At 38.9% G+C, this 25,548-nt stretch overlaps 1 protein-coding gene across 1 annotated transcript; it reads left to right on the forward strand.

The window, feature by feature from the left end:
- Positions 1-1,102: 1,102 nt before the first annotated feature.
- prss12 (serine protease 12) lies at positions 1,103-24,410 on the forward strand. The gene is made up of 13 exons (XM_072385080.1): positions 1,103-1,636; positions 3,028-3,166; positions 4,044-4,216; positions 4,363-4,522; positions 5,089-5,267; positions 5,902-6,043; positions 6,166-6,386; positions 10,866-11,007; positions 15,054-15,259; positions 15,869-15,947; positions 17,325-17,447; positions 21,232-21,527; positions 23,070-24,410. Exons 1-13 carry the CDS (start codon positions 1,309-1,311, stop codon positions 23,390-23,392), a joined length of 2,511 nt encoding a protein of 836 aa, XP_072241181.1. The 5' UTR covers positions 1,103-1,308; the 3' UTR covers positions 23,393-24,410.
- Positions 24,411-25,548: the final 1,138 nt, after the last annotated feature.

A 25,548-nucleotide genomic window follows, 5' to 3' on the forward strand; every position in this document is an offset into this window, starting at 1 on the left:
AATTAACTGTAGCGGGGGTATATATTACAAAAGAGTTTTTACATCCACGATAACCTTAGTTGCTCTGAATGAGCAGGTAAGCTATTGAGAAGTAATAGGATGTAGTCAACTACAGAACCGAGGGGTTAAGAAAACTATTGAAGGATAACTCCGCATAACCGAGTAGCGGCGTACGCTGGTGTTGCAATTTGAATGACTTGCCGCCTGATGATGATGTCATTAGTCACGACGCTTCTGTTTGACGTTTGCATGTTGATATTCCAATCACATAATACCAAGCATCGGAGCCCTGGAGCGGTTATTAAATAAAAAGACACTTGGGGTCGCTGTGTCCACGGTTTCTTCTATCTGTATTCTGCTCTTTCGCAGTCTGACGCGCTCAAAGACACGATGAAATCGATGTCACCAGCATCGCATTTATTGATATTTAGATATTAATTTCCCGTTGTTTTCCGCCAAAGTGCATAATGCATGATCAGCCACTTACGTCTCTGCCCCTGTGAAACAGCATTGATTGAACAGAAGGTAGAAAGAAATTCTGTAGGTTGATCATAAAAATTATATGGCCTATTCTGCTGGTCCCAATCAACACAGAACCGGTAGATTGGTCAAGGAAAAAATCCTCTTTTTAACTAACTGCTATCCTAACTAATAGAAAATCCATAAAGATATAAACAAAAAATAGGCCTCAATTGAAATGTTGTATTTGTGAAACTAAACCAACAATGTACCATAATGTAAGAAGAAATGCATGTATATTACCTGTTTATCCTTCGTGCCGTGACTGAACTAACTTTTTTATTATCAACATGGTGTCTTCTTTATGTGATATGTGTATCGTTGCCTGGGTCTAAACTTTTATTTCCGCCCTGCAAAGTCAACAGTTCTGTTTGATGTCAGGATAAAGCTCATTCACATGGTGTAGTATATAGCCCACATAATATCACCAGAGCAAATGCTGCGCGCAGAAATTTGAAAACGTAGTCTTAAAAAAAAGAAAAATAAACACCCAGAGAAAATAGTTTCTGCATCAGAACGCCCTGTTGCCATTCCGTGTCACGTTTGCCTACAGTTTGAATGATACGACGTGTAGCGTGGTTATGCCATGACTGCATTAATGTTAATGAATTTTAGACGGAGGGCTGCCTGCCCATCAGCCCACGCACAAGGAGTTCCATCGATCCACGTCGTTTTCCATCTCACTCTCGTTCCACGGCCAAGCGATGAGGCAGAGTGGATGACAGCAAACCGTCAGCTGATGAGTTAAATACTTTTGACCGTTATCAGCGGCTCGGTCACGCATCTAACATGAATGGGGCTTTTCTTGCCTTTTTAGCCGTAGTTGTGGCTGCGAGCGGCTGTAATTCCAGCAGCGTCCCTTCATTCATCATGCCGTTCACCGACTGCGTTCGAAGCCGTGGGAAAGACGAGTTCTACCGGGGAGCCATAGACGTCACCGAGTCCGGCACCCGGTGCATGAACTGGACCGAAGTGGCCGGATTTAAGGAGCGCTATCCGGGCAAAGGAATAGGGGAGCACAATCATTGCCGCAACCCCGACGGCAGGATCCGACCCTGGTGCTTTTTTAGGAATCACAAAGGCAGAGTAGACTGGGGATACTGCGACTGTAAACAAGGTAAACACGCAGGCCTGCATAGAGTTAGAATGCCTTTTTCGTGGGAAAATACATTTCTAATCTGTACAAGATTATATTATGGTCCGACTCATATAAACTCAAATTCCCAAACGAACAGAGAGATAATTAAAAATTAAATTAAACCGCAACAGACTAAGTAGGTCTCAGCATGCAGTCTTGTTATTCATTTGGGCTGATGATGAGCAGAGATGAGTCTACAGATGTTTTTGCGGGAACTCTGAACTTTAAGGGACATACCTTCTGTCTCTCAAGTGTGACTTGATGTGATGGCAAACAAGATAGACTGCACAGATATTAGCTGATTAAGCTACATAAAAGAGAAAATTTATACCAGATAATTAAAACAGGACACACAGTAAGCCTTGCATCTCTGGATTACTGAGAGATCAACTTTGTAAGACTGGTGAAAGGAAAGAGTGTGTGATTTCCATCTGGCACAAGCATAGCAGCCTGCTGTATTTTTAGTCTTGGTGTATATCTCCATTGTGTGGATAGATTATTCCCAGTTATTCATACAATAATATTTACATTAAGACAGTTATTGAAGATTTTTGATTGACTGCATGTCTTTCGGTTCGGTGTTGAGTACGGTTTCTGTGTTTCCTGGCTTTTGCAAAAAGAGGGCAGATGGTGAGTGCGTCTTCTCCAGTGCAAGTTCAGATACTGATAGTTTTATGCACAGGTGGAGGTCATGCTGCTATTTATGGGTGTGTGCGTGTCAGCATGAACATGCACACAGGCACCCACCCAACTCTTCACATACACATATATACTCTGCCAGTGTAAACAGCATGCACTATATGTGGAAAAAAAATGAAACTATCACAGTTGCTCAGTTCCAATTCAAATCCTTGTCATAGTGTCTTGTGGTAGTTAACACAGCAGTAGACTAGACATGTACAGCAGTGGAGAGGGTTACCCTTTAGTAAGAAATCTCATGTTTTTGAGGATAAATGCTGTGAAGATATTTAAGTGTAAAATCCTGTAATCATATATAAAAGAGTTAAAAGTTTTTTTTCTTGTTACTGCTTAGGTTCTTGTTATCGAACAGTTGTGATTTGGCAAAACAAATGAAATAGATAAATAAATAAACTGAAAAACTTTTGCTTTTTGATGTACTGTAGATTAGACTGTTTAATTGACTACATTTTTAGACAGCAATATGCTTTTTTACAAATCCAAAAGCAGTCTGTCTTCCCTTTTCTCTTTTTCCTCAAGCTTTTATTTCTTAATCTCCAAATTTACACCAACCTCTGCCTATTTTTTTCACCTTGTGCTACCCTCGCCTTGTTTTTTCTAACCCACACGTTGCTGTCAACATTTTCAGACATGTCTTTATCTCATTCTCATTGTTTTTTCGTCCACTCCAGGCTCAGTGCGCCTGCAAGGAGGTCGCTCCAAGCTGGATGGCAGGGTGGAGGTGTACCTGGGAGGGGTTTGGGGATCTGTGTGCAGCAATGACTGGGGGGACGAAGACGCTGCAGTGGTTTGCAGACAGCTGGGCAAGGGGTGAGTGAGAGCACACATGCATACACTTGTGCTTAATGTGCACTATTTGTCACTCTTTCTTTGCCTCCTTCTCTTCACATAAATATTCAGACGCAGGTGCAAGTGCAACCACCATCTGCCACAGAATTTCCCAAGCTGAAGCTGCTTACAGAGGTCTGACAGATGGAAGAGTTTGATGTTGATTTCAGGGATGTGCACAACGTGCTCCAGGCACTCTCCTTTCTCTGCAAAGTCTTTGTACTTTTCTTGTATGACCCTTACATTCCAACCCTTCCTTCGCCAGAGGTATTTAAATGCCTTTAGAGCTCAGCTGTTTACGTTGATACTAGCTCACTCTTTCCCCCAGTGGGTCTCTACTTCACACACGTGTGCAAATGTGTCTCTTGCGCTCACTATGGCATGTAGTCACGGTGGAAGAGCTCTCAAGGGAGCCTGTAGACAGATCATACATGTCAACAGTGTTCATAAGACGTGTGTAGTCAGTTAAGAAAGAGTTCTGCCTTCCCCAGAGAACATAGTCACTGTATACACTTACTGCACATGCTGTCACTAACACCAGTGCTGGCCCACCTTATGACATGAACACACGGCTGTCTATATTCAAATCAGCATGTGCACATCTACACAGGAGTCAATGAAAGTCCACTGTGAAGAGGAGATAGGGCAAATGTCAGCCATATGTCAGCTGGAATCCTTCTTGATGACTTTCACATGGTCGATTATAGAAAGCTGTTGTTTGTTAAACTGTTGCACTGGCCCTGCATTGGGCCTGCATTTAAGGCTCATGAGCAAACAGACATGTATTGATATGAATTTAGAACCAAAGTTCAATTTCATTTGTAGAAGTAGTTAACATGCTTTTTTGTTCTGCTTCCAGTTTGTCAGGTCATGCCCGTGCAGTTCCCCTGTTTTACCCAGGCATGGCCAAGCTCCATTGGATGGCAGTCCATTGCCAGGGAGAAGAGCCAGACCTGCTCCAGTGTCGCAAAACTACCTCTAATGGAGAGGAGTGTTCTCTGGCTGCAGCTGTCACCTGCACCCAACAGAAAGGTAGGCCAGCCAAATGGGGAATTATCTGAGGTTGATGAATTGAGATTTGCATGAATATAAGAAGTCAGATCAGTCTGCCAATCTTCTACAGTTCTGCAGCACTAAAGAAATGCTCTCGGTATGTAATTCAAAATGGAAAAAAAAAGTTCCCACAGCAGTCATGACGCTTCCTATACGGCTGGTGGGAGGTCGCTCGGAGTCAGAGGGCACAGTTGAAGTTTTCCATGCAGGGCAGTGGGGTTCCATATGTGATGACCAATGGGACGACAGTGATGCAGAGGTGGTGTGTCGACAGCTAGGGCTGAGGTGAAAAGACATACCACGAACACACACACACTCACAAAGATATATTATTCTTAATTTCTGTATTAATTCTAAAATCTAATCAGTATAAATTAAATATACTGTCAGAATGACAAAAGAGGAATATGTGTGACAGAAAAATAATGAAGCTGAGTTAATGTGGGTGTGAAGCCATCTTTCTCTCCCTCTGTCTCCTAAAGTATGACAAGTATTCTTTCCATTCGGACACACAGAGAGAAGAGTGAGGAGTAAAGAACATCTGGGGGTCAAATAGTGAATCAGGCTCATTGTTCCTGCGTGAATTGTAACACCATAATGATATGCATATTTAGCAACTCTATATTCTCTGGAAATGTGTTGCAGTGTTTATGTTTGCTCACACGCAGTTTCTCAGCAGTAAATATGGAATGCAGTATGCCAAAGACATATGATCCACAGTAAACAAATGCAGAATTGCTCTTTGTAAGGCATGACCAGTCAGCACATCTGTTTCCCATTGCATCAGTGCTACCACAAATCAAACCTTATATTACTCTGTACTCTACATTGTGTGCTTACTTTTTTCTTAGTGGTGTTGCAAGGGCGTGGGGCCAGGCACATTTTGGCAAGGCTTCAGGCCGTATGTGGCTGGATGAGGTGCGTTGCACAGGCAACGAACTCACTCTGGAGCAGTGTCCAAAAAGCGCTTGGGGAGAGCACAACTGTCTGCACTCTGAGGATGCAGGAGTGTCCTGCAGCCGTCTTACAGGTAGGCCAACATGCCTAACTTGTCTACAATAATGTTAAAAACATGCAAGGGGTATGCACATATATATTTCACCCTACATCAATCAGTTACGCATTTTCGTGTTGCAACATGTACACCAGAAAAATGTTCTTGAAGATGATGGATCGCTATTTCACAGGTATGTTGAACTGTCAGTCAAGGGTGGAACAGATAACATATACAGTGATTTTAATCCTCCTGACGTACATGTTACCACAACCCTGAATAAGATGAAGTGGGTATGAAAAATGAATACATGAATTGTACACGCTGCTTTATGGGATCAATGTGTAGAATTGATTAATGTTACTGTTCATGTCGTGCATTGTTGTTTTTCCTGTCCTGACAAGTAAGAATGTCTGTTTCCGGAAAGGTATGTCATAACAAGATGGAAAAAAGACAATAATGAAAATTAGAAAAAAAAAATATTTTCCTCATCAGAGTCTGGCTGCTGAATCTACACACCTCAGAAGTACTGTAGTGATCAATTTCAACAGCTTAAAACTTACAAGCCTCTCGATCCATTTTTTAAAGAAAAGGAGAAAAGATGTTTTCATGTATCCTTAAAGCAACCCTCGTCTTTTTTCTTTGTGCCGGGTCATCTCATTTTCTGCAGACGGTACCACCAGGTTGTTTGGGGGTGCGGGAAGTCATGAGGGACGTTTAGAAATCTTCTACCGAGGTCAGTGGGGCACAGTGTGTGATGACGGCTGGACAGAATCCAACACACAAGTGGTGTGCCGACAGCTTGGTTACAGGTACTGTGGAGTATTCTTGCTCATTCATGCACATTCACATGTACTCCAATCAATAGTTAATCAATCAATTAAAAGAATGTGTTTTTGATTGTGAATTTGTGGGCTCACGGAATGCTTTTCAGGGTGGGTGAGACTCTTCTTTCCGACGGTCTAGACAACACTCCAGTCTCTCGCTTTGGGATGGGGTCAGGTCCTATTCTTTTGGATGATGTGAGCTGCACGGGGAAAGAACCCAGCTTACTGTTGTGCAACAGGAGGGAGTGGCTCCGCCATGACTGCACACACAGTGAAGATGTTAACATCGCATGTAGCCCTGAGCACAATGGAGGCAGTCTTCCAACTAGTAAGACTGCATCTTATCGTACTTTGAGGCCTACATTAAAGTTGATAGACAGCACTGCTATGACTGGCTGAAAAAAGGCTCTATGCATGTTTATGTATGTGTTTAGATGTCTTTGGGCCTAAAAACCTGCCCGAATCAAATTAACCATAAGATTCATGGAAATTTGGAGTGCTATCTGTGGGAGAGGGTTTCTGATAAGAGATGGCAGTTACATGTTGGACTAGTCTTTGAGCATCTCTGGCCAGTGCGTCAGGAAAACTGGTTTTGACAGTATTTGAAGTATTTGCCCTCAAGAAACGATGATGGCGTTACTCAAAAGAAGAACACTGCAATTTTACAGTTAGTCGCATCACAGAAACTGCATGTACAATTTTTTATGCTACTCTAAAAATGTTTGGGCAGCATACTATTTTTTTAAATTGATACCAATAATTTTTTTTCAAGCAAGATATAATATCAGACAACACCATTTATATTAGTATAGTCTAACGCTACATTAGATAACAAGTTTCCCTTGTAAAGTTTAGTGACTTTGCCCTTCTACTTTTTTACCAAAGCAAAAAGTGTTAAATGTAGAAATGTGTTAAACAAACTGTGCCTAGGAATGCTTTTCAGGTCATCAGAGTCGTGCAAGCACAGGCTTGTCTCCCTTCACCTCTGAAGAGCAGCTGCAGATTCACTGTCGCTGGGAACTGTACATGTAACCTAACTTTCTCAGTCTGTGTCCTGATTGCCCAGTGGTTACTGAAGTGAACTCCTCAGGGTATTCAGCCATGTTAAGTAAGATTTCAAACTGCTGGCAGCAGAAATATCCAGTTCAAAGGGAACTTTGGACTGTGTGAAGAACAATGGTTCGGCGGTTCACGTTAAGTTGAGCAACATAATTACCTTTGAGTCATTACATCTTACTTGAGATCAGAAGTGTTAGGAAAAAAAGAGAGAACTTTCCAAAGCATTTGACTATGTTTTGTCATTTTGTAATTATTGTTCACATATTGTGGAATGGAACGTAACTTCAGAGTCGTTTTACATGTAAGTACAGCTGAAATTATTTAGTGTCACAGTTAAGCGATGACCATGAAAAAAAACTTTAGAATCTACATGACTTTGCAAAGCACCAACTGTAAACAAGAGGCTCTGTGTTGCGTTTTTAGGTACACTTTGTAAATGAAGAAATCTACATAACTTTGACCATTAAAGACTGTAAGACGTCATGTTGCATTCAAGTAAGCAATGTAAACTTAAAAATCAATATATAAATGGCCACAACATTTGTTTAGAACAGTAAAAGGTAATTATTTCTGATTCGGCTATGATTTCTTACTTGTTCCTTCACCCTCACAGATGCCACATATCAAAGTGTGTTATCTTTAACACAAATCCTACTGTTTGAACTACAGGCTGAATCTGTGTCCTCAGCCTAGTTGTTGTCATTTCAAAACAGAAAAAGATGTTTCCCTTATTTATCCTGAAACCGTCTACATACATGCAAGATGATGTTTTTGATATCAAGACCAAGTTTGTTATAGTGTTTCCACTATCCATATCAGGATTATTGCAATGTTCAGCTGGAGTACTAAAATACTATAGTTTTTTCATGAGCAAGAGATCATAACACCACCACTTTAACATTGCTACACTGGAATTTATGGTGCACGTTTAATGTGAAGTCGAATCATTTTTATTGTCCATATGGGGTTACCTTCAGACCATACTGACTTTCTATCTATGTACTGCTCGGTATCTCTTAGTAGATCCTATTAAGCTAATTTTGCTCATTTAGGCTCATTCAAGCAGATGAAGTTCGGCAAATATCTTAATTCTTTATCTTATGCATGCTCTATTTCCCAAGAAAATATAGATAAATGTTTGGAGTTTTACTTATTACAAAAACATAGGAATACACAATTATTGATCCTTAAAGCTCTATAAAACTATGAGAATTTCTATCATGTTAGCAGCATAAATTGAGACTTCCTTCTGTGCTTTCCCAGTAAACCAGGTAATGAAAATACAAGCCGATCTGAAATTTGTTTGTAAGATCTCTACAAGACTGAATCTGGAGTCGATTAGATCTCATCTTAGAGGAGGAAAGCCAACCTTCGCCAAGATGCAGAGGATGATGTAATCATGCTTCCACTAATAAGTATTGCTCTCAGTTGGCCTGTCTGGTCCCAGTAACCGGGCTGCATGCAAAGTCATTGCGATGTAATAAACCTGCTGGAAAACCTCCATCTAAGTCCTTGCTGCAAAATTATAAAATACATTAGTGGGTACATATTGCCATAGTACAAGCTAACACAACATTATTCTTTACTATACAACTACACCTATTTATAAAAAAGGTACATAGACATATAGCATTGTTAGAACTTGCTGAAAGCGTGGGGAAGTGCTGGGTGGCAGAATCATTACTCATGTTAGTGTCTACAGCCTCAAGACACCAATAAAGCTGTGGTAAGGCTTGAGATGGATGGGGCAGAGTGATGGCTCAGATTTCTCACTATTGTATCTATCTTGATGCTGAATGTAGTACGTATGTATTCCACTCTGAAAAGTCTGTTCAGTGTCATAGAAAGACAGACTTCTCTTTAGTTTTTATATCCCATTTGGCGATAAATTGGAAGAGCATCACTGCTATTTCCAAGCACATACAAGCTATTTCATTATTTGGGTTTAGGCCCTGAGGGACACTCACCCTGCATCCCACATAAGAAGTGCGCCTACCATAGGCAAATTGTTCTGTGTTTGTTTTGGAAAATGAATGAAAAACAGACAAAGCCGGCCTTGCTTTGAACTCTTTCTGCCTCTTTCATCGTCTGTTAGAGATCATCTCATTGGGCTGTGTAAGGACACTAATATGATATGTTTGTGATGTGTGTGTGTGTGTGTGTGTGTAGAGGATCAGTTGGTATTACCCATGTTGTTGCAACATTAATCTGTTGCATTTCCATCAACATTACAAAACATTAATTTTTTTGTGATTTAGCAAATGCTTTTATCTATAGCGACTTACAATTGAGGAACAACATTTAACCCTCAATACTTTAAGAATTATTATTCCACATGCTACAAAAGCAGCATTTTGTTTTTTCATTACTTTGGTCAGTTTTACTTCAGTGTCCCTCGCAATTTCAGTCAGACAGATGATATTTGCCATTTATACAGATTTGGACACTACATCATGTGAGTTGTAACAAACAAACCAGGTTAGAATGTTCTTACTTTAACATTTTTTCACTTTGCTTTGAAAATGGATATTAGCCTGACAAACATGCTGTGGTTGTGAAACAAACCATCAGTCGATGGGAGAGATTGCCAATATTGCTTTTTTACACACTTGAGTTTGAGAAAGACTGAAAGCCTTTGCAAATTTAATTATAAAGTGTCTTGGGCACTTTTGCACATGATAGCAACATCTTCAGCCGCCGTCAGATTAATTGGAAGGAGTGTGTTTGTATGAGCCTTAAGTAAAATCCTCTGTAGTGAGGGAACAGACATTGCCCTCTGTGTTTGTATGTGTGTTAGTTAAGAGAGGGAAAAATTGTTTGGGTTTGTTATCACGAAGACAAACAAGAGCATTTAATCAATAGCCAACACCAGCAGAGAAGTAAACATTCCCACAGTTAACTCCTCTACCTTAATCTCTCCCTCCTAAACTTTTTATGTCCCACATAAAAGCACTGACTAAATGTTGGAATCCGGCGTGTGATTTTATTTGATGCAGCCACAAAGAGTTAGGTCATGCCTCTGTAAGATGTTACAGAATTACCACATTTAATGGTGAACTTATTTACAGCGGGTTAACACACACATAACATAAGAAAAAATTGTTATGAATTCTGTCTTTATGTAGAAAACAAAAATTCTGACTGAAATGATACTTGGTGAGAGTGTAAGCCGATAGTGAAAATGTCCACATATGGAAAAGCCATTAGCGTTCACTCAGATGAGATCAGTATATGTGGTGTGCTTGGGCACATTCAACATAAAGCTTGGTGTGTGTGTGAATAACATGTGAGAGAAAGAAAGAATAAAGCAGAGACTGAGTGAAGGACGGAGAGCAAATGAAAGTAAATGCTCTTTACCGGATGAGCTGAAGAGTTTTGAATGCAGGTGTTCCAACTGCTTCCTTTGTAGAGCACATGTGTGCACATGCCCCCATTCACTAAACATGCAAGCCTGGGGGATCAGGTTTGTTGGGAATCTGTGTGTAGTTACTTTGAGCATTTATAGACTCTGGGTTTAGGTAATTTAGATTAACATAAATAACTATTTGCCAGCAAGGAATATCTGTACATCTTCCTGTTTATGGAAAGTTCTGCCTGCCTCTCAAGGGAATTATTGACTATCTTTCTGCAAGATTTTTACATTGCTATTAAAAGTTCCTAGAAAGTACTTGCTGTATATTAAGATATTGAGCTGCATAAATCAAACAAAATTGAGTTGTATGTGTGTGTGTTTGTGTGTTTCCTGCAGGTATGCCAGTAAGGCTTGTGGGAGGAGAAAGTTCCAGAGAAGGTCGTGTTGAGCTCTTTCTGTTTGGTCAGTGGGGGACTGTCTGTGACGATGGATGGACTGATCATGATGCTGAAGTGGTGTGCCGGCAGCTAGGCTACAGGTATTTATGTGTGCACATACATGTGAACAGACACTCTTTGATGGCCCTGGAAGTCAGGATAATGGGCTAAAAACAACAAATCAAGAAAACCCCTGGAGTGCATCAAAGAAAATCTTTCACTTGCCTTTGGAAGTGGTTAATTCCACACACCTCCTACTGCTGTGAATTTAAAAAGGAGCGGTACGGATAAACCACAGTTTGGAGAGTTAGGTTATCTTTTGCTTGATGCCATGCTAAGCAAATTATTTTGGTTGCAATTGACAAACACAAGATTCAGACTTAGAGCAGCATCTGCGTTTGCCCCGGACAAACGATGATGCTTTGTGTAAACACTCACTAATACGGTGCCGTGGGAAGCTCGTCTGGACTGTTTGAAAAGGGTTTGAGAGTAAAAGACAGTGTTAAATCAGAAATAAAACTTTTCATTACATTTTAAAGCACAAATGAGCACTTTCAACCCCCCACACACCTCCACAAAACTTTGTAGGAAAGTGCCACACAGTTGGACCAAATGCAACAAATACAGTGAGAAAAAGCTAGAAACATACAGGCAACTTGGCGGTTTCTGCTAGACCATCGCACACTTCCACTGGTTCTTAAGGCGTGACTGAGCGAGATTGTTTTTGCACGAGTCTAAATGTTTTATTATTATTTACTTTTTTTTTTTTTAGCAATATTCAGCTTAGTCCACCTTTAAAAAGCTGAGAAAATGTTAAGATGTTGAAACTGGCACTGATAATTTTGCGAGCATTTGTGCTTCATGAATAATGATACATCATTACCTACAATAATGCTGTTCACTAGCAATGTCAATTCAGCTTCATTCCGTATTAACACGGAGATGGAGAAGTTTTACACCAGAACTCTGCCGACAACAGGATGGATTTTATCATCCTGTTGTCCTACAATAATGCTGTTCAATAGCAATGTCAATTTGATTAATTAGTTAATAAATAAACCAAACATATCCATCATAGTACATTTACGTTAACTTAAAAATTATATCAGATTTGAGACTGCTTCTGAATCCCTCTTTGCACGAAGAGACTAGTGCACATTGAATCTATACATTGTGTGTATGGTTGTATGTGCATAAAAAAACCCTTGTTTCTGCTCGTTGACTCATATATGGTCAAGCAATTAACATTATTTCCTTTTGAGTTTTGGTCAGCATCATGATGTCAGAAAAGAGTTCAGCTGCTGGAGAAAAACTTAGTTTTGAATTGTGGCTCTGTAACGTGATCACTCTATACATTAGACTCACTTAAGTGACTCCAGACTCTGCCTACTGTGTTTGCAAAATCCATCACCACCTTTTAGACTTGGCATTTGTCTTGTGCTCAACCCCCGTTTCTCTGTCTCTCTCATATCTTTCTGTTTCCACTTCAGACTGTCATCACACATGTCTTGAATTTTCAGGCTAAACTAGAATAAGGGGAGTTTGAAATCATTAAATGTGTTTTTTGTTCTTCACTGAAGTTTTTAAATACTAGTCATGAGTCGCAGTGTGTTGCAAACTGCCTTTGTTGTTCATTTATTTGCACCCTTGTGTAGAACCAAAATAAACATCGAGCTTCAGAACAGGCTAGTGTATAAAATATACTTTTATGATGGCCAGTATGTCAAGGTGAAACCTAGGAACCTGTTTCCCATTATCTCTACCTTCTGAGATGCTTTCTCAATGATGGCAAGGGAATGCTGTATCAAAACAAACTCTCTTCATTTTCTGTCTCATCCCCCCCCAGAATAGTGTCCCTTAGCTACCCAATTTTCTATGACAGATAATTGTGTGCATGAAAGCCACATCTGGAGTGCATAATTGTGGGAGAGTTGTAGAGGTGTGCAAAAGCCATACTCAAAATCGTCATTTTCGTCATGCAGGGTGCGGTGACATCTTATTACATAGCAGGCCCCTAAGGGACAGAGGTTGCTTTGATAGCTGTAAAGCATAATATGATTTACACACACATTATAGTCAAAATCAACAGCTTGAGCAAAAATCACCTTAAACTGGGCTGTTATCTATGTGCAGATGTGCTTACATGCACTGAAAATTTTCAGTGGCTTAGTATATAAGAATATGTACTATTATGTATGGATGTGTTCAGACACTTAAAATTCAAATAAGTATGTATAAATAAAATATAATGATTTACAAAGGTACCTTTATAACCCTGTAGGTAACTGAGAACAGAACAGAGACAACATATCAAATGTCACATGTATCAAATGAATTCAAGACAGGGTCATGTTCACCTCTGTGTAACATCATTGCTTCTTTAAATAACACCTTATGTGTTTGGGAACTGAGGAGATGCTGTACTTTTAGAAAGTACACATTTTTCCCCACTCTCATTTGCTGTAGAATCACAGCTGTTCTCATTCTTAATTTCATAATGAGGCAGATGTTTTCAGTGCCTGATATCAAGCCACTTAGTCCCTCTGCTCTGTAGTGTCAGTGTGGAGGATGTGGCTCCATGATTACCAGACAGAATTTCAAATTTAGGCAACTAAAGAGTTTGCCACCTTATCTCCATCGTAAAATAGCTCTGATTGGGCGAAGGTGACTTTTTAGAGATTATTATTTTTTTCCTTTGTTAAGTTTTAAGTTTGAACTTTTTTTCACTAAAGTGAAAGCTAAAGCTGCTTACTGTGGATTCCAGAGATGTTTGCAGGGAACAGAGTCATGTTCTCTGTCAATGCATTGGGACCTAAGGACCAAAAGATCACAGTTTCTTCCTTCCTTCCTGTCTTGTCTTCTGCATGAAGATATTTCTACACATTTTCAAAATGAATTAATTTATTATTCAGTCTATGATGAAATCTTCCACAAATTATTTGCAAGTTTGTCCTGATAAAAAAAAAAACACTCTTAAACTGTTTAATTGTTTGCCCAGACAGTCTTTAACTAAGTGTTCAGCTTGTCCCCATCTTTAGCCTGGAGATGATTTTTTACTTTAACTAATAATAACTAACTTTCTCTGATATTGTTTCCCAACACAACAATACGCTTTCCACATTTGATAGTCTTTGTACATTTTTAAATTGAAAAATGATTTGCTCATCATAGTATACTGGTTTTATTTCCATTATGTATGGCCCAGTTTTCTTTTTCTTGTTGAACTAAAGAGACAAATAAATCCCATAGTTTTCTGAATAAATTAAACGTTTGAACTGAAGTAAAATAAAACTATTACTGCCTAATATTACCATTTCAGGTTCCCCTGAAGAGGTCTTAGAAAATGTAATGAACTTTAAAAGAACATTTTCTGTCCAAATTCTGACATTTGCAGCACGCAAAACCTCTAATGTGAACACACTCTTGGTTCTGTGGTACAAAAGTGATATAGTGAAAGAGTTTTGTCAGCTTGATGAAGTGGTGGAAAGGAATCCTAACAGCAATTTTTCACTTTTTCTTCCAACCTACAACATTGCTATATTAAACCTGATCCACTTTTCTGGGAAAAAAAGTGTCCAGAATATTCCATGGGCAGCACATGAACTGAGTTGCCTGAAAAATTGCTCTCCTTAACGAAATACACCAAGCGGGTAGATGTCAGTCTCAAGGCATGCTTCCAAATGACTTGGAGCTTTTCCCCTTGTATGCTAAGTACTGTGGAGACACTGATATAACGCAAGATGTCTTAGTAAGAGACCTGAGATCCCCTACGGATGACTAGCGTTACAAGACCTGTCACCCACCACCCACAAGGGATGAAACATAAGACCCTCTCCTTCACTTATCTATCAATCTTAATTAAAGTTACAGTCTACACATACGCAACCGCAATCTACAAGCTTGTCTGTGAGAGGTGTTTGCTCGTTAATGTCAGAGGTGAGAAAATGATTATCAGATTGTAAAGGTTTTTGACCTGGTTTACATCACAGCCTGACAATGTCAAACTGTAATATCTAAGCCAACATATCTTCAACTCCTATTCCGCTGACTTCTGCTTTGAAAAGTTTTCTGACGGTTGTGTCAGTATTCTTGTTTCATATAGCTGAAACAAAGTCATTGCATTTAAATGCCAGTCTGTCCTCTCCAGTGGCGTTGCTAAGGCCCGCGTGATGGCATACTTCGGGGAAGGGACAGGCCCCATCCATGTGGACAATGTAAAGTGCAATGGTGAGGAGCGCTCATTAGCAGACTGTATCAAACAGATGCCCGGCACACACAACTGCCGCCACAGTGAGGACGCCGGGGTCATCTGTGACTACGGTGAATCACAGCAAAGCTACAAAGAGGTCAAAGGTCAGTCAAATTGTCGGTGACAAACGTTTTCCTCAATATACATAGAGCTGCTTTGATTTATATGGAGGAATATAACGTGTTTAGCAAACACTGCCAGTGTGTCTTTTACAAGTAAAAAATGAACGAGAAGCCAACCACTGCAGAAAAGTCAAATGGTAAGACGTTTAGCAGAAAGTGTGGGGCTGACTGTGTGTATGAAACCAGATGGTAAAATGGAGGAACTGTGTTATTGCTTCAACCTGTCTGTCACACATCAGGGCTGACTCATACAGTGCTATCTATTACCTCCACATGTGCAACTGCCACCATTGCTTACATGAACATGCTCTGAGAATAAAGTCAGTGCAAGAAGGTGTTTTGTCTTTTCCCCATGCAGACTTTAACATCACAAACACTCAGACGCTGAAACGGATCTCTGATTTATTTAACTTTTAAAACATTTCAGGTTCACCTGTGGTAGTAAAATATCAATTTAAAACATGGTGTTTTGACCAGTCTAGATATTTAATAGGTGCAACATCTGAGCCGAAATGTATGGTTTAGCAATCATTACCCTTCCACAAGTACTCTCCTATACGTAACCAATTGTCCCTCTTTTGTCTCTGTCAGATCCTGTTAGCTCCATTTGTGGTCTGAGGCTCATACACACTCGTCAGCGCCGAATCATTGGGGGAGAAAACTCTTTGAGGTAAGCTGGAGGGGGCAGTGGGGATTAATAACAGCCAAGAGAGAGCCTGTCACAAAATAACCCCATTTCATGTGAGATGGAAAAGAGATCATTCAAAGCTACAAGCAAATCAATTCCAACTTGTGTGGACTACAGTTGTACCTAAATCCAAATATGTTATTTGGGAAAGCATAAAAAAGTTGATGGACACAAGCGTTTTCTTGTTCCTGAAACTGAAGTTGCTTTATGATTATAAAGAAAAAAAAGTCACCCCTTTGGTCGACTGTGAGTGGGACTGTGAGCCCTTATGACATAACTGTCCACTAAATTTGCAACATTTGTTCCCTTTATAGAAAGGTGATCTCAGCAGGCTGAAAGCTGACTGTTCCTCAAGAAACTCTTGCATTTTGGAGGGAGCAGCAGGAGCCAACAAGAATAGCTGCCAAATCACCTTTCAAACCCATTTGTCTAAAGAAAAAAAAAACATACTGAAATATGGAGTACAAACTGCTGGCACTGCTGAGCATTTTATAACCTAAAAGGCATGACATTTTCTATTTCTGTCAGTATACAGCCAGTGAAAACATATACTCATGGAGCAATGTGTTTTGTAGTGCACAGTGTAATGAGTTTGCCAAAAAAAGGTCTGTATAGTCTTCAGTGCAAATGATTAGACACTAAATGTGAGCTGTAATCAACCACTCATTAAAGAATACTAGCAGAACCTTTCAAATTCTTCTTCTACTCTGAAGCAACATACATTTCACTATTCGTTTAGGCCCAAAGAAAAATCAGAAATGAATTTTAAACTGTTTCAAAGTTCACTTACCACATAATATCATGAAAATAATATCATGAAAATAAAAGAACTAAACCAGCGCCACTAAGCAAAGAGAAGAGCAAGTGTAAGACAAAAACAAAGATGTGACAAAAACCATGTAGGCCTGTGATGTCACTGTAAAGCGACAAGATGTAACGATAAAGGCACATGGTTAGAAATCTGATCTTGGTGGAGGATGAGATAAAATTTTAACACAAATGGGCTTATTTTTTCTGTTTTCTGTGGCAGGGCAGTTTTGTTACTCATTGGATGAGCGTGTTCATGTTTAAAGATAGTTGTTTAGACTTCACATTGCCTCATGTAAACTCATTCTGCAGGACCTGTTAATGTTTACTGCCTCAAAAAAAACAACAATGCTATGATTAGTTTTTATTTATGGTTCAGTTTAAATGAATCCATGTGCAATAAACATATGCCTTTTTGTAATGTGTCCAATTAGCTAATGTTAAAATGTAGTATTGTGGATTGGATTCTGTCAGAGCATTTGAGATCTGTGCACTTTTATGATTGCTTTGGTATTAGTAAGCATGTGTTTGGCTGTGTGTTTATGTTTATAGGGGTGGCTGGCCGTGGCAGGCTGCCATTCGTTTGCGTGGATCTAAAGGAGACGGGAGGTTGGTGTGTGGCGCAACCCTCATCGACACTTGCTGGGTCCTCACCTCAGCACACTGCTTCAAAAGGTCCAAAGCACACATTCACTCTTACAGTACACAAACACACACACACCTTTTATTTTGTGCCAGAGTCTTGAAGTTATTCATGGAATAGTGTGCGTGTGCTTCTGCATACATTTGTCCTGGCTGTTGCTTCTAACTTTATGATGTTTAGCTCTAAGTTGATGTTTTAGTTTAAAGTCTGAACTCAACCTAAAATCAGCTACATAACTTCAATGCTGAAACAACATATTCCAGTCTGCCAGATGCAAGAGAACCTGAAAAAAATGTCAACAACATTTATTGGTATAGGTTTGGCTGTGGTTATAGCGCAGGTGGTAGGGAGAAATCACTTACATCATCTGGTGTTGGGGCCTCTCCATGGCGCCAGCGACTTGAAATCAATCACTTAACACATAGAGAGAAGAAGGCAGTGGTAGAGAAGATACCAACCACAGAGTCTGCATTTAATGTTTATACAGTTTACAATAGGTTGTTCAACTGTATATATATATATATATATATATGTATAGTTACAAGGTTTTTGTTCAGGCCCTTGGGTTTGATTGTAGAACCACAACTCCATATAGGTATCAGAGGCTCCACCACTACAAAGCCTGATGTTTTTACATTTAAAAGAGGACAAAACAAGTTACGATAGATTTCTTCATTGGAACGAGGCTATTTTCAACGATAGATATACTTTTGCAGTGTGAAACTGTGGCATTCAAGAGCTCTTTGAATGTTTTAAATGAAATTAAGAGCCCTTGTTACGCGACAAACAAGATGTCCAACACTTACAAATAAGTGGATGTGACACCAGTAGAATTACTGATTAAATTGATTCATTTTAATCCCACAGGCTTGAAAATCTTTAAAACTGCACAGCAGGCATAGCCATAATAATTAGTCTTCATTGTACCTGTCCTCAACAGACTGATAGGAGGGTGTTGCCACAGCTAGAGAAGATAATTGATAGTTTTATCCAAAGGAAGTTGTTCGAAGAGCTCATCAATTGTCAGAAATTGGAAAAAAAGGGCGTGAAAGTAATGTTTTCCTTATTGTTTGGTTGAAGTCCTGGTATTGCTGTTTGTTGATCAGATGATACAGATTATACAAATCTCACAAAAGTCCATGATCCAAAAGTAATTCCAGGTTGAGAGGTAGCAAAATAAGAAAAATGTCAAAGTGGGTGAATACTTTCACAAGTCACTGTATGCTAGTAATACCTAGATCCCTTCTCAGGATACCTACTTTTGTTTCAAAGACCATTGTAAATAGACAGTAAATGTGAAACACTTGAAGGGGCTTCTCTGTCTGCTCACATATCAATTGTCCATGTTTAAAACTGTTAGTCTAAATTGCTGCACGCAAGCCAGAGCACATAGGCCAAAACGGCGACTTCCGACTTCACACTGTCACTTTTCGTGTATGGGAAGCCAAATAAGGTGTTACGCGCATAAGAACACAGATAGACAAAACATTCAGAGTTACTAATGAATTGATAGATATATACATAAAATGTTGTGTCAAAGTCTCAAGCCACACCTAATTTTTTATATATTGCCAGGAAAATGGGAAATAGATGCAGTAATGTATTAAAACATAAATTAAAATACACTATCTAAGACAAAAATAGAGTTTTGTACAATCCTAACAAGCTTCAATGTCAGTATTTGGTATGACCATCTTTATTCAGCAGCACAGACTGAACCCTCTTAGACAAAGCTTTCTTGTAATCTCTTTTAAGTGGTCTTCAGGAATAATTCTCCAGGGTTTTTGAGGAGCATTTCAAAGCTCTTCTTTGGATGTTGGCTGCTTTTTGTCCTGTTCTCTGTCAAGATGATCCCACACTGCTTCAGTAATGTTGAGCTCTGCGCTGTGTGGAGGATTGATCACTCCATAAAACATGTTGTCACAGATTTCCAGTCTAATTATTTGGCATATCTCAGCTTTTCTTTCCCTTCCTTAAGAATGGCTTCTTGACAGTTATCCTTTCTTGGAGACCTTTTCTGATGAGGCTTCAGTGAACAATAGATGTATTAACTGATGGTCCAGATGCATCTCTCAGGCCCCGTGTGAGGTCTGACCTGGATCTTTTTCCTATTTCATAAGGCCATCATTTTCAGATCCTGCTAATTTCCTAGTTCATTCTTTTTTAGGGCTGCTACCATTTCATTTGTCGTACACAACTTCGTCAAACATTTTGGGGACACACTTCATATCATGCCGACACATGCCAAGGTTTAATCCAATAGTTCTTTTGAAGTCAACTTGTTTGTACAAAAATACAATGTAATGTCTGTCAAACTGTGTTTTTTTGTTGTTTTGTTTGATATATATATATATATATATATATATATATATATATATATGTATATATTTTTTTTCTATTTTTCGTAGATTCAACTAAAGAAATAGAAACTAATGAGGGTTTGTGAGAAGATGCCAAGTGTCTAGAGATACAATTTAAAGTTTGTTCTTGTCCAAGTTCACATTATGTGTAGACTGCCTCTCACTGGTTCATTCATTGAGTTAGATTGCTTTTTATGCTTGGATGATTTATAGCTTACTTTTAATTGGCTGAACAAACCAAAAAACAGATTTGTCTGAAAATGACTAAAAAAGCAACCTAGATTCAAGGAAATACTTTGAAATACCTACAGAAAGCCTCTAAAACTATTGCTCAAGACTACTTTAGAGTAAATTGTAAAGAAATGAGACATGTCTCAAGAATTTGCGCAGTACCGTACATGAAATAAAAACATACATATAAATAAGTTTGTGTGCCCACGTATGCTTTTTGAATTTACACTCAAGCTCTCCAATGCTGTAAGCAAGATCATATTACTTTATTTCTTACTCTCTCATTAGTAGGTTCATAAAAATTGACCTCATGTCATTGGTCGCATGCAGTTAACACATTAAAGCTATTTATACCTTGTAACTGTACAGCATGGTGCTTGCCAGCAGTAATTAAACTGCTTTCAGTAATAACAACTACAAATTAAATGTCAATTTTAATCCTGATTTTCCTTCAGCACAAGATCATGGCTGGTTGTCTTACTTCATAACCACTATTAATGTTGCAGTGTGTGTGTACGTGTGGTAATTTCTATGTACATAAAAGGTTGGTCAGCAGTGTCTTTGCTCTGCCAGAAATGCAGTGGCATTCACAGGTCAAGAGATCTTTCCGGAAACTCTCTAGCATGTGTAACTGGACACAGAGACTTGGCACAATCGAAAGGCCTCCTTCTTCCACTCCTCTTCTCATATTTCTCTTGCTTCCATCTTTGTCCCTGGCTCACCCCACTCCTCTCTCCATCTCACTTCAGTTCATAAAAAACAGATATATCTGACAAGCACATGGAAAGCATTGAAATACTCTATTATATTAATAATAAACCAATGAGTCAGATATAATCTACACAGAGGCACAGTGACAGATTTATTTTTTATTATTCCTGTCTGTTCTCATTCTCAGTTCCAGCTTGAAATAGTTTAACCCTTTGTAAGAATTGTAAGAAGTGTGAACTCCTTATTTATCAAAAGTGACTCACTCTCGCTAATCAGACAAAGAGTTGTTATTCAAATGCATTTTTGATAAAATCTTGAAATCTTATTCAAAATGCACAATATATCAATGCAGAGGGTTTCAGAGGTGTGTGCTTCAGCCATATTTAGTTGTACCATTGCTAATCCCGGTATTCACTCTCAGAACATATAGACTTATTACTTATGTTTGATGAAAAGTGGGATTGCTGAAATAAGCTTAGCTTCTAAAGACCTCTCTCTATGCCTCCCTCTGCAGGTATGGAAACAGCACCAAGCAGTATAAAGTAAGAGTAGGCGACTACCACTCCCTCGTCCAGGAGGAGTATGAAGAGGAGTACGGTGTTGATCAAATTGTCTTCCATCCAAGCTACCACTCCCATAGCAACGACTACGATCTGGCTTTGGTTCGTCTGTCACCGGGGGCAGTGGGCCAGACGCCGGGAGAGTGTGTGTCATTCAGCCGTCACGTCCTTCCCGCCTGTCTGCCCATGAGGAAAGAGAGAGTGCTCAAACAAGCCAGCAACTGTCACATTACTGGCTGGGGTGACACAGGTGACAATGTTTTTGTGTGTGTGTGTTAAACAGAATTAATTGGAAATATTTTATTATGAATACAGTTGATGCCAAAGAAACTATTCATTGAAAACAAAAACAAAAAATTGACAGCCAAAAAATAATGTTTTGATAATGTTTGAGAAAAACTCAACAACTGGGTATATTGAAAAAGTAAGGTAATCAAGGAGAAAATAAATAAAGGAACACTATGTATCGTCTTAAACTAGGTTGTTCATTTTACAGTATATACAGTGTTACAGTGACTGAATGTTTCCAAAGAAAAATACCACTTGAAAAATATTCTATAATTCAACCACAAAGCCAGAGAAAGTGAAAATCTATCCACCTCCTATAAATTGCACTTCATCTTCTGTCTGTACTTACACACGATCCTGCTTACATACACACATCTGTTAGCAATCCTTAGATTACATGCCGATGTCATTAATCATAGCAACGTAAGAGCTGCAGAAGGTCACGTTTACACTATGCAAGAGCATGTTCTCCCTACTGAGAAGTCATTTTTTATATCTATCATGCCAGTGTGTGATAAAATGTGCATGTTTGTGTGGGTGGACTGTTGTGAGTACAAGAGCTTTATTAGTTTGGTTCAGTGAGGAAACACGGGCTATTTAAAGTGTATGATGTTTCGCAATGGCTATTTGACAAGGCTGGTTGTCTGCTTTGCACAGCTCCTTGCGTTTGGCTCTCAGTCGCTCTCATATCGCACATGTAAGCAAATATTCCACATACACATCACCTGTCACTGCTATGGATAGATGATGACACTGAATAACCATGGAGGCTTAGAAAAAGAAAGAAAGCAAGAAAGAAAGAATGAAAACACCCCCCACAGTGAGGCCACAATGGTTCTGGTTTAAGCAGACGTGTGTACACGAGGAAATCTTTTGGATCTGAAAACACTGGTCTTGAAACCTTGAAATTGAATCACATCACTAACTTCAAGACATGGCAATAATGTGGTAAATGAGACTCTGCTGATCTGCTGAACACTGGCCAACATAGTAAAATGTTTGACTGCCTAATTTTTCATCATTAAAAAAACAAAAACATGTGCATGTGTTTCTAAGGCTAAACACTTGATGTCCATCAAAGTGGATCTTCAGTTTTGTGTGCTGGAATGCTTACATTTGCTAGCACAAAAGTATTTGTTTAAACAGAAACCAATCTAACACTGGCAGTACATAAAATGTTTAATTCACAGTCCATTCTCTAGGGACCATGACTTTCTGCACCAAATGTCATTGCAATCAATCTTGTAGTTACAAGACATTCCATTGTGAAAGCACAACAATTTTTCATTAGAAGACATTATGTGGGAACAAAGGATTTTTTTGACAAAGTTTGATGCCAAGCCCTGAGTTGTAAAAGTTGTTGTCGATGCAGGTGTTATACATAACCAGAAGAAAATCTTGGGCTGAAGTCGGCTGCTTTAGCCATCGCCACCTCTCTGTAAACTTATAGATGCCTTTTCGTATCCTTCAAAATCAATTATTAACTCTTTTTTTTTTCTTACAGGACGCTCATACTCGAAGACCCTTCAGCAAGCCCCGCTGTCCCTTCTCCCCCGCCGCCATTGCCAGCAGTATTTCCAGAGTGCCTTCACAAGCCGCATGCTCTGCGCCGGCAGCATCCAGTCAGAGAAGCGTGTGGATAGTTGCCGTGGTGACAGTGGAGGTCCATTGGTGTGTGAGCGTCCAGGTGGGGGTTGGGTGGTTTATGGGGTCACATCCTGGGGTCATGCCTGCAGGACACAACAGTCTCCTGGTGTTTACACCAAAGTCTCTGCGTTCAGCTCTTGGATACGCAAAGTAATTGGACATGATCAGAAAAGGCGATGAAAGGTGAAAGAAACGACTGAACCCTCAATGCAAGTAAATGACTCCCGGGACTCCATCGGTCAGATGGCAACCAATGCAGCAATATATTTCAGTCATGAATATGTGGTCACCATGTAATTCCGCGATTAAAGGGTGATGCAACTGATCAAGTGACTTTCAAATGTGGCGGCTAAGAGGACAATGCCGAACTTTATTCTCTTAAAAATGTTTTATATTGTGTTGGAGAGGAAGTTGCTTTGCTTTCACTGTAATCATCAGCACTTATCTTTATGATTTAAGTCTTAGGAGCTTCAAAGTATTCAAAGTATTAAATCAAAATATTTCAAGAATTTGCCACAACTTAAAGGTCTCTTTTTTGTTTTGACATTGCGTACTACATGTTTTTAAGAAAAATGTTTTCTGTGCTTGCTTTTGTTATGATTTTAATTTATGAAATGGAATATGTGACTATGTTGAAAAGGGACCAAACACATGGTTGACTGTTGGTGCATGCACTCATGTGTAAAGAGTAAGCAACTGCATGATATGAATTTGCATACTTGCACTAAAATCCCCTCTTTGGTACTTTTACTGCATGATATTCAATGCTTCTGTGTTAGACATTGTAGTCATATTGACGTTTGCTGAAGTTAAATATGTCTCTAAACCTCATTTCACTATGTTCATTTTCTTTGTTTTACTTTCTGTTCAAAGCAGATTTCAGGTCTTAATATTTCTCAGGATTTTCCACTTAATATTCAACAAGTATTAGTCCTTCATTTTTTGCGAAGTAATGTTTGAAAAAAAAAAGTGAAATCAGTGCACAAAACAGTATTTTAAAGCGTTGCTTTCTTGTACCCACTCTTGATTATCTATTCATTGTGGTATCATTCTTTTTGATAACAAGTAAAGACACTTGAAGAGATTGAAGACTCTCTGAGTGTTTTCATCCTTATATGTTGTCCTTATATATTGTTTATTTTGTGTTAATGTTGTAATGATATATAACACTTCCTCATAAACTAACATTTTATAAGAAGTCAAAGTTTCTTGTGTTTTTTCTGAAGCTCTTTTCTGTACAAACATGTTGAAATATTTTGGTTTATAAGTGGTTTATGTGACTTGCTTTGTCAAATATCTGTCAGGTTTCATCCGCTAGAGCAGCAGAGCTCTTTCAGGGTTTTTTTTCTGACAGCTAGCTGTCAAACAGAGCAACCCCATGTCAGACAATGTGTATGCACACACCTACGCACAGCTTCAGTGGTATGTCGCACAGTGCCGACAGGAATGGCAGCCAGTTTCTGAGCCATCTTCATCTTCCAACTGTTACAGTAAAAAGCTATTTTCTTAGAAACTTAGAAATAGACATATTTTACACAGGATTTGGTGTCTTTTACTTCTAATCTTTATGTGCTTAAAATATATGTCAAAACAATTATTTAATGTTGAATTGTTATCATTTAGCATGTGCATTAAACTCATCTGTTACCTGCAGTATTTACAGGGAAAATTTGGTCCTATAGTCATATTTTTGATGGAATTTCAATCTAACAGTGCTTGTTACTGTAGTATTAACTTGAATAACTGACTTGTGTTAACTCATCTTTAATGCAAATGTGAATGCAAAACCTAATTTTTCTTAAACGCATACAAATAGAAGCTTCATTTCTGTCCAAGTGGACTGTGCGAAGTATAGCTTCAAAAGATTCTGACAACAGAGACTATTAGCATGTCTGCTATAGCTTTGGACATGGGTCGCAAGGGATTACATTTTTCTGTAATCACTTTTCTGTACATTTTAAAGCTGAGCAATCCCATAAAATGTCCACATATACAACAACACTGATCTGTATACAATACCAAGCCCAGAGGGTAAAGGAAAAAGTTTATGAACAAAGGCTGCATCTGAATGTTAATGCAAGTAAACAGACTATATTATAATGTATCTTATGTTATGCTTTGGAAAAAGGCCTTAGAAAAGTTTCCGTTAGTCCACTGCTAAACTTTATGAGTGCGCCACCCAGTGGTCATTATTGCACATTACAACAGATTATTCGGAAATATCACAAAAATCTTCAGTACTTTTTATGTATTCTCTGTGAATTTACAGATGATGATGCTTTATGATCTTGGCTGCATTATGAAATATGTTTATTACAACCATTTTGATTCCATGT

Source organism: Leuresthes tenuis, unplaced genomic scaffold (genome assembly GCF_036924035.1).
Source record: "Leuresthes tenuis unplaced genomic scaffold, fLeuTen1.0.hap1 SCAF_4, whole genome shotgun sequence".
In the NCBI taxonomy this organism is placed as follows: domain Eukaryota; kingdom Metazoa; phylum Chordata; class Actinopteri; order Atheriniformes; family Atherinopsidae; genus Leuresthes; species Leuresthes tenuis.